The sequence below is a fragment of the Phoxinus phoxinus genome, assembly GCF_949152265.1.
Source record: "Phoxinus phoxinus genome assembly, chromosome: 19".
NCBI lineage: Eukaryota > Metazoa > Chordata > Actinopteri > Cypriniformes > Leuciscidae > Phoxinus > Phoxinus phoxinus.
The window spans coordinates 4,266,792-4,277,108 of record NC_136894.1 but is presented as its reverse complement, the minus strand read 5'-3'; the positions used below and the strand labels follow the sequence as shown (position 1 = coordinate 4,277,108).

The 10,317-nt window shown below is 37.7% G+C and overlaps 2 protein-coding genes across 2 annotated transcripts; one reads left to right on the top strand and one right to left on the bottom strand.

The window, feature by feature from the left end:
• Nucleotides 1-377: 377 nt before the first annotated feature.
• Nucleotides 378-2,787, top strand: dlx6a (distal-less homeobox 6a). The gene is made up of 3 exons (XM_079590859.1): nt 378-1,240; nt 1,653-1,846; nt 2,130-2,787. The coding sequence occupies exons 1-3, from the start codon at nt 931-933 to the stop codon at nt 2,367-2,369; spliced, it is 744 nt and encodes a 247-aa protein (XP_079446985.1). The 5' UTR covers nt 378-930; the 3' UTR covers nt 2,370-2,787.
• A 2,711-nt stretch (nt 2,788-5,498) lies between these two features.
• dlx5a (distal-less homeobox 5a) lies at nt 5,499-8,440 on the bottom strand. The gene is made up of 3 exons (XM_079590938.1): nt 7,969-8,440; nt 7,411-7,595; nt 5,499-6,951 (listed from the first exon to the last, which is right to left on the bottom strand). The coding sequence occupies exons 1-3, from the start codon at nt 8,321-8,323 to the stop codon at nt 6,640-6,642; spliced, it is 852 nt and encodes a 283-aa protein (XP_079447064.1). The 5' UTR covers nt 8,324-8,440; the 3' UTR covers nt 5,499-6,639.
• Between the last annotated feature and the right edge of the window lie 1,877 nt (nt 8,441-10,317).

The following is a 10,317-nucleotide window of genomic DNA, read 5'->3' as shown; positions in this document are numbered from 1 at the left end:
ACTGTGACTGGCTCGTGATTATACGAGGAAAGGCTGTCACTAACCCGGGCCTTTCAGTGACTGGGGCTTAATTAAACCAGACCATATCTGGCGTGTTTATAGTTCACGTGAATCCTCTCTGAAGAGGCTTACAAGTTACAACTATTGCTTTTATAGGCTATTCTTTTGACACCGCATATTTTCACTTAATATGCATGGCTTATCATTTTAATTTTATTGGCTACTATAAATCTTCTTAATTGTGTTATTTAGCCTATGTTATTATTTTACAGTTGTGGTTTCTGCTGTTTTGTAAATGCATTGAGACATCAACGTCCATATAAATTTTTTGGTCGTACATATGGCAATATATTCGCTATATCCTAAAAAACAGATTCGATGTGTATGGTGTTCTTGCGGTTTGTAGGCTAAGCGATATTTGGCACCTCGAGCTGTGGTGACGAACCACGCGATTAATTACTTCGATTGCAGCGCGCGACATTGTCTCTGGAGTCGTATCTGAGTGGGAATTTTGTGAATATCTGAGGGATATCCCAGCATTATTATTCTCCACATGGTTATGGCTACGGTGGGAGCTGTTAAGGTAGGTTAACTCACTGTGAAGTCTCAGCTAAAGCAGAGAACTGATGACGTTAGGTTGAATGACCAATCGGAAGGCGCTGCCCTTTGGAGACAAACCATTTTACTTGTAGTGGCTGCATCAAGTCTGGAAGCAAGGACTCAAATTTACCAGAATCCACCTTAAAATCTCTGCCTTTACTCAAGCCCACCTTCCACCATACCGCGTGAGAATTACAGGACAAAAAAGGATAAATTGTGGAGGTAATAACGCAATATCCCCTAACCAAGGAGAGAAAGAAACGAACACAACGAAAGGACTCATTTGGACTTCAGAGATAGGGGGTAAGTGCTCTTAAGGCAGAAAATTTGATGATGACCATGACTACGATGGCTGACGGTCTGGAGGCTCAAGACTCGTCAAAATCTGCTTTCATGGAGTTTGGACAGCAATCGCACTCACAACAGAGCTCCCCGTCAATGGCCGCCAGCCATTATCCGCTCCACTGTCTCCATTCCGGGTCTCATCATCATCATCATCAGCACGACAGCTCTCCGTACTCCGGCTCAAACTCTTATAACAGGTCGCTACCTTACTCCTATGTAAGCCATCCCCACCACAGTCCGTACCTGCCGTCCTACAGTAACGCCAGCGGAGCACAGACCAGGTTAGACGCCACAGGTAAGCGTATTTACATGCGTAAAAGATCCAGCTCTGTTTTCATTGTTGAACTATACGAGGAAAGCCGTATGTCGATAAAATATTACATTCACAGTTCTCATCTAAGACACCGTACCCGTTCCCCTTTGTTCTCGCCCAGTTTTGCCCGTCGCATGTCGGCAATAACGGTGTTCTCAAAATGATTTATTGCGTTCCGCCAGTGATTCTACCCACCATTACAAATTATAATTAGCATCTAATTGTCTCAGTCTCGACATGTCACTTCAAGCTATTTCCTAAATATGACAAAGTAATTATGCTATATAATGCTTGAGAGAACGTTACAACTGTGTTTGTAAAAAAAAAAATCACATTTAAAATTCTTATAAATGTTTATGTGCGGGAATCATTCCACAATATCCCCCCTTTTCAGAACAGCAGAAAACAACAGTGATTGAAAATGGAGAAATACGTTTCAACGGAAAAGGCAAAAAGATCAGAAAACCAAGGACGATTTATTCCAGTTTGCAGCTCCAGGCATTAAATCACCGGTTCCAGCAGACTCAATACCTGGCGTTACCAGAGCGCGCGGAACTGGCTGCCTCTCTCGGGCTCACACAGACCCAGGTGAGGACTCATTTACATTTAATAGTGAATTTTGCTTTTCATTTTGGTTGGGTATTAGGCTGCATCTAAGGTGGAATGTGGACTCAATTGAATTTAATAGTGATTTATGCTTTTCATTTTGGTTGAGTATTAAAACGGTTTTTTGTAATGAATAAACGTGGATTTATAGTAAATGTTTAGGAAGTATCATGGAAGAAAAATCTCATGTTAACTAAATTAGACACCTACTTCACTTTAAATATAGGATATAACCCTTTTTTATATTATTTGTCTTTCTTTTCAGGTAAAGATATGGTTTCAAAACAAAAGGTCCAAGTTCAAGAAGTTGTTGAAACAAGGCGGTAACCCTCACGAGATGGACCCTTTGCCCGGCTCCATCGCCCTGTCCCCGCGCTCTCCAGCCATTCCTCCTATCTGGGACGTCTCAGCCTCCTCTAAAGGAGTAAACATGTCTGCTAACAGCTACATGGCCGGTTACTCACACTGGTACTCTTCGCCTCATCAGGACGCCATGCAGAGATAGACAACTAGCCCTGTTTTAGGCCAGAGGCCTTGACGTTGACTTCTTGTCTTCGCCCAGTTCACGGTTTAACATCCCTAATAGAGACCTATTCTAGTCTATTAAGGGGACGATTTCTTTTGAAGGATGAAGACGTGGTGTGGCGAAGCTCGACAATGGAACTAAATGTCAGTAGCAAATTAAACGGATTGATTAAAAATCTGTTCTCACGTTTGGCTGTTATCAAACACAATCATCACCAACAGGAAGCGAAACGTTTTGTCACTCGCTTGAGTCGCATTTGAAAACGAACTCAATCCTCCTGCGTTTATGTTTTTGATCATGCAAACGAAAGCAACTTGATTGTAAATATATTGTCCGATTTTAGTTGTTAAAAACTTTTTATGTTTTGTCATAAATGGAGTAAACCATGACTTCAAGTAACGTGTCGTGCCTTTTTTCTTTTTTTTAGGAGATATTATGAAAGACTGGCTTTTAAAATATCAATTATTAAATTGATTATTAGAATAATCTGAATTTGAAAACATTTCTTTATAAAAAAATATATATAAATATGACCTATAATCAACTTACACAGTCAATTGAAAATAATCACCCTCCACATTAAGGCATTTTTCTAATGCTGGAAAGATATTAAGGAATAACAAAATGGCTTACCCGAGATGGTGGTTTCTCAAAGTGTTTTTCCCACAGAATAGAGCTGCATCTTGTCCATCTTGTCATTCTCTAGCTCAATTATTAAGGTATTGACAAAATGTTTTCCCCCTTTCTCTCTGCCTTGATCTGCGAGACGCTGAATGCCTTTCGCCACAGGATCGATCCTGAACAAAGCATCCAGCTGCAGTCTCGTTCAATATGAAGGAGATATTTGGGACAATTTATGGGTTTTATCCAAGAGAGGGTTTTTTTCCATTCTCATAAATGCAGACATAATTAGGGTAATTTTTGATGTAGCCCGCTGATTACAGCGTTTTTACCGTCAAAGATAATTACCTGTAATTTTCTACCACTTTTAATACTAAAAGGCATCTTTATTTGGATTTGAAGTGGCAAAGACGAAACAAAAGATGAAATTATTCGGTTATTCATGTACAAATTGCTGAGGAGAGTGAACACTTTGGATATTATCTAAAATTACAATGTTGAATAGGGAGACGAGAAGCCCCTGCAGCTGTCAAATCGTGGATGCCCCAGCCGCAGAGAATGGGGCTTGATTTTCTAAAAAGGTTTCCTCATCAACGGATTGGGATGGTTCATTTAAATGTTTGCTCTGCCTATAAGAACATAAGGTATATCTTGAAATAGGAACCGTCAAAAACACGTTTGTCATTTTTTTTTTAGTAATCTGCTCACAGTAAGGTCTTCAAAAATATAGCTAACATTTGCAACTCTATTCGATTCTCATTTATTTGTATAGCGCTTTTGACAATACACATGGTTTTATAGCAGCTTTACAGAAAATGCATGTGTACATTACAATTTAGAGTGATCTGTTATCAGAGGTGATGTCCAATGTTTCAGAAATGTACAAATCACGCAGTTAGCTAACAATGTAGGCTGTTAAATTGAAGGCAGAAACAATGAGTTCATTGAAGTAGGCTAATTAATTAGGGTCTAGTTGTCAATAATTTTACAATAGAAATTGTCAACAATTTTTACAATATATAGGCTAGGCCTAGAAATTTAGCATTGGTGCATGTTGATTCAGAGTTTGCCTCAACTCTAAAATTCTATAGCTAAATCATCTTTGGAGGAATCATAAATTATTCCGCATAATATTACAAATAAAATGTGTTTGTGAGAGTTAAGGCCCCTAAACATATATAGGCCCCCTGACAGACTGAAATAGGCTAGCGACAGACACGATCTTATAGCTGCGGATCACGACATCCTCAATATTAAATGAGAATTAACCAAAGACAAAGAAGCTAATAATTCCGAGTATGTGCCCAAATGAAAAAGAGAGGGATAAAACACCAATTCAAATTATGACCAGTTTACTATAGATCCCAGCGTTCGTATGTCACACGTTTTCCTGTAAAATAGCCTGCCTTCCCCAACATGCCGAACTGCAGTTCATAACAACACCCACCCATCAGCGGCACACCGATTAGCCAACAACAAAACAACATGCTAGGCTAATGGAACAACACTTACCTTCGGTAGCTAAGTTTATTGTCTTGCATAGACCAAAATCTCTGGTTTCAATGTTTCAATAAAGATATCGTTGTGAAAGCGGACGGTCCTGTGTACCGCTTGTGTTGAGTAAGCAAATCCAGGTGTGGAAGTGTTTGCACACCCCGACACCTCTTATATATTGCCTGCAAAATTAGCCGTTATTACTGTCACTGTTTAGAGATGGTGAGCTAGGGAAAAAACCGTCTGCAATCAAGAACCAGGCGCATCTTTGCAAATTATAGATAATTGTAAATGTCCAGATTATGATAATGGAGCTAATCCTGGTGGAAGTATAATTATTGTTGAGTGTTACAGTTGAGGGTGTCCAGTAAAGCTAACTGTCATTATTTATACACGGTTTGCAATGAATTCGTTGAGTGGAAAATGTTGAGTTGGAATTTAACAAGGCTCTCGATATAATGGCATGGGATGTAGCGTATTTGTGTACGTGAAATAGTTAGCGAGGCAAAGAGTTGATATGGCGTGTATGTTTGGAGCGTGAAGCGTATACGCGAGCGCGTGTGTGGAGTGTGTGCGTGTGGGGGTATAAAAAATGCATATGAATACGTACTACAATTTTCTCATGTCATAGGTTTCTATTGGGTAGATATGTGTCACTTTGATTTGTTGTTTAGGTAAAAAAAGGAAAGAAAAAATAAGCACAGTATGCCTAATTAAATATAGCCTAGTAGCCTATAGCTATTGTTAACCAACATTTCAGTGTTCAAAACATGGCAAATACCAATTCTTGGGTGTCATGCACTGAAAAACACCGGGATATTTTAACCCAAATGTGGGTTGGACAAACCCAACCGTTAGGTTTAAATTTGTAATTCCAAAAAATAATTAAGATATTTAAATCAACAGTTGGGTTTGTCCATATCTGACCCAACCATTAAACAACTCATTAGCTATTTTATGTGTGTGAAAACATCAGTCTCAAGTCATATTTTTAAAGGATGAACCGTGATGTTTATTTTGAACATTGCGACCATCGAGGAAAATATTTTCCTGTGGACAAATAACATGAAACTGCGCTGGGCCGATTTTTTTATACTTAGGTTTTAGGCCTACAATAATTTCATAGTCAACAAGGAAATCTCCACCATGCCCTGGTGGCATTTTTTCACGATTTGTCCGTGGCAGTCAGCTGTAGAAATGTTAGCACTGGTTTTAATGAGATGTTCAGCATTTTTCCAGGAGGAGGATCTGTCAGGGCTGGGTTGTGGTCGCTGGAGCCGGTTTGCCCCCACAGGCATGCGGACTGCCTCAGATCTCTGCGCCGTTCCTTCGCCTCCTCACTACAAGTCAAAGGTAGCCTACTAATTGTAAGGAACACAAAGACAGCAAGGCAGAGCAAACTGTTTGCCAGACCTACAACCATTTTTTTTTCGTTCGTCATGGGTGGGTTTAATCAGAATGTAGATCAAATATTCAGTCCCACTAACGTAAAAAAAAACGATCTAAAACTTGTTTGGAATATTAATAATAATAATGAATATTAATTTAATTGTATCAGGCTAGCTGAGGACCAATACCGAGGCAAATCCTTTTTTTCTTTTCTTTTTAATTACTGTATAGAAATGTTTTCCATGTATTCGCCATTAAACAGTGACTCATCACAGAACACATGATCCCAAAATGTTAAAACAATATTATGGTTTTCTCTATAATTTCCACTCGAATTTTATTTTCAGGCTTGCAAAGTTAAAGTCCCTTTACCAATCACAGAAAAGTAACATCCTAAGACGGGCTCTAAAGCAAAGTGCTCGGTGCGTTAATCTGTTTTGATTTACCTTAAAGAAGACAAAATGTTTGATAATTAAAGAAAAACACACATTTATTCGGGGTTGTCCTTAATGATTTGGCACATCGTCGGATGCACGCGTTGAGGTCAAAATTCAAGGCACCATTCAGAGTGTTTGGGTCCATTGTCCATTTAAAACATTTAATATTCTTCCAAATGCAATAAATTACATGCACACAATTTACACATTATACACGTTCTTCTAGGACTGCCATATCGATACATTGCATATTCCTCAAAAAAAATTGTTAACACCAGTCCAATATACAACAAAATAATAAACAAATTTCAGTACAACGTTCCTGCTCCGAGTGCCAACGAGTGCTGTAACGTGCCAGGAGCCTGAAGGTGAGAATTCATCGCCCCGGCGGCGGAATACCAGGACGCGCTGGCGCTTTCCAGAAACGTGGATGCCGCTGTGTTAATATTCTGCGGCTGATGGTGAGGTCTCTGAGGACCCTGTGAGTCCCAGACCGCGGGAGACTGCGGGGAGTTACACGCCATCGGGTCGCTGGAGCTGGGACTGTGTTCTGGGGGCAGCTCGCCGTTTTTCATGATCTTCTTTAGTTTTGATCTTTTGTTCTGGAACCAAATTTTCACCTGAGGAAGCAAAAACAAAAACTTTTTTTTGAGTTTCTGGGGACAAATAAATAAAGCATATATATAAATAAAGCAATAATAAATAAAGCAATAATAATAATAATAGTAGTAGTATATATAACATATATATCTAAATATATATAGGATATATATATATATGTATATATGTATATATATATATATATATATATATATATATATATATATATATATATATATATATATATATATAGGCTATTAGCCTATACATATATATACATATTGTTATATCGTTAACAATTTGTACAACCTATGAACAAAATTGAATGTCTATGCTAACGCGCTTGCTGCAACAAGCTCATTTTAATAGTTTTATTTTGCTAATAGGCTATAAAAAAATAAGGCCTACCTATTTGAGAATTACATAAAAAGACATTGCAATACAAATACAATAAAAAACATGTTAAAATATCGTCGAACCTGTGTCTGCGTGAGTCCCAGCGACGCCGCGAGCTCGGCTCTCTCTGGCAGCGCGAGGTATTGGGTGTTCTGAAACCTTCTCTGAAGAGCAGCGAGCTGAAAACTGGAGTAGATCGTGCGGGGCTTCCGGACTTTCTTGGGTTTTCCGTTGACCATCCTCACTTCGGGCTCGGCTGTTTCTTTTTCTGACGGGTGAACAGAAATTGGATAAATGCACGGGGACAGAAACACACTCTCTTGATTCTTGGTCATTATTGCCGTGATTTATGTCAAGTGTGGTAGTGCTTTAAAATTGCTACTCGCATAAAGTCAAGCAGAATAATTTGTCAGAAAATATTTACGCATTTTACGCGTAATCTATCTTCATATTGCATGCAGGTTTTCCCCACCATATTAAACACATAGCATTAAATAAAGTTAAATGCAATCATGTTTCGTCCAACTTGGTTACAAAACTGAAACAACTCTTCAATAATAATGGCCGACCATGCAAATTATTACTATGCATAATAACAACAATAATAATATGCTTAAATATAATATAGTAAGCTAACTGACCTTGCGGGCTCGGTTGTGACTGCACCCTATTATATGTTCCGGCATATTGGTGATATGCTGTGGAGTATGAGCCGTAATCAGGGTAGGATTTTGCAGGGTAATTTCCAGAAGATCCATTGACTCCGTGGTATTGGTACTGATAGGCATTAAGAGGTTTCCCATAAGTGCCCGAGTTCGGTGAACAATAGCCATGATGAACTCCTCCAGCAGGGCTGTAATAGCCAGAATCCGTGGCTGTCGACTCCGGTAGGGTTGGAGATTCCTGAGATGGATGATGCATCGTGGAGAGCTGAAAAGCGTTTTGGAAATCTGCAGGTTTAATACTCGGAATCCTTCTGTCGAATACTCCAGTCATAGTTCGGATAAGACAACGTAAAAAGGCAGTCTAACTCTATAGGGGTCCACAGAGTCTACACTAACATTGTGTGTGCAAGCGTCAGGCGTCTCTCTTGAAGACTGCTTTAAGCCCCGCAGCAAAGACTTGGTTAAATCCTAAATTGCGCTGTTACGCACTGCAGGGAGGATCTAGTGCCATTGGCCAAGGAGCACAGCAGACGGCAGTTACTCCCCAACCCGTTCAACCAGTTTCAGAAGAACAAAAAAACTTAATAGAGGTATTTATGGTATGTTTACAGACAAATGGAAAGGGAAATTGATTATTATTTGATAGGCTAAGTCGCTCACAGTGCAGAAATAAGACGGCCGTTGATCTATGTAAATCTACCTCTCACCAGTAGAAATCTCTGATTCCTTACATTTGTTTGGAACACAACTGGCTACTCTCATCGAAGATACAATTACATATCCAGATATTGTTTTGTTTAGTATATCCTTTCAGACGAATCAACAAATTAAACAATTTGTCTGTTTGAGGCTATTCTATAATCCTATCATATTGCTGTTTGGTCTGCCCTAATCTACATATTAATTTGCATATTTGTTGCACATAAAACGTGTAATATTTTTCAGATTACAATCATTTGTCACTTAAAAACTGAATCAAATGGCCAATACTGGATGTCCATCTGTGTCTGCGGCGGGTTTGTTTACGGCAGCAATGCTTGACAGCACTTTGGTGTGACTGATTTTATGATATCTAATATGACCGAAAAACTATTTTGTTAATTTGTCCTATTTTTGTTGTTCCTAAACCTTTAATGAAGAGCATTGTCAAGCATGCATTCACAGTGACAAAGGTAGTCAGCAATAGTGGTGAAATGGTGCCACCAAGTGGAGATTAGTAAATAGGCGAAGTCATATTTTCCTTACATCTATTATCCTCCTCAAGACAATGCATGTCCACTGCAATAGTGCATTAATGCAGATGTTAACTATAAACGACGAGAAAAAATGTACCTATTTTACAAATGACAAATTGTCAGTCTAGTAATAAAATAGTGATTAGGTTAAAGGGTTTAGTTCACTCAAAAATGAAAACTCTGTCATTAATTAAAACCAGTTAATTTAAATTGTAATAATTATTACAATTTAAATTAACTGGTTTATGTTGTAATACATGATATTTCAGAAAAATTAACTGGTTTATGTTGTAATATATTACATGATCTTTCAGAAATCCTTCTAAGATAGCCTAATCTATCATCAATGTTGAATCTTTGTTTTGTTTTTTTGGAAATCATGATACACTGCCATTCAAAGGTTTTGGATATATTTATTGTATTAAAAAGAAAGAAAAAAAATCCATTCATATATGCAGCTAAATAATTAAACAAAATTATATTTAGGCTACTTTATTATTAAATGTTTAGTTTCATAGTTTGGAAACATTAAGTTTGTTTTGATGTTTTTGATAGTCTCTTACTACTTAAAAATACAGTAGCTAGGCCTAAAAACAGTAATAATGTGAAATATTTATATTTCACATTATTACTGTTTTTAGGCCTACTGTATTTTTGATCAAATGAGTGCAGCCTTTGTGAGATTAAGAGACTACTTTCAAAAACATAAAAAATATATTTATGTTTCCAAACTATGAAATAAAAAATGTAATAATAAAGTAAATATCATTTTGTTTAATTATTTAGCTGCATATGAATGGATTTTTTTCTTTCTTTTTAATACAATGAATATAACCAAAACGTTTTACATTCATAAATCATTATCAGCTAAATAATTTTTTTAAAATCATCTCTAAACAACCCCGGAAATGACGTAACATGAGCGCCAGTATTATTTGGACGTTGTGAAATTAAATTTAATGAATGCTTTGTTACTACTCTTGGTAAATTTGGAAGAAAAAAAAACGACTGAATAAAACGTAAAGCGTCCAGATACCTCGCGCATAGGTTAACGTCTATTTCCCTGAGCTTAGTTTGCAGCAGTGAGAGT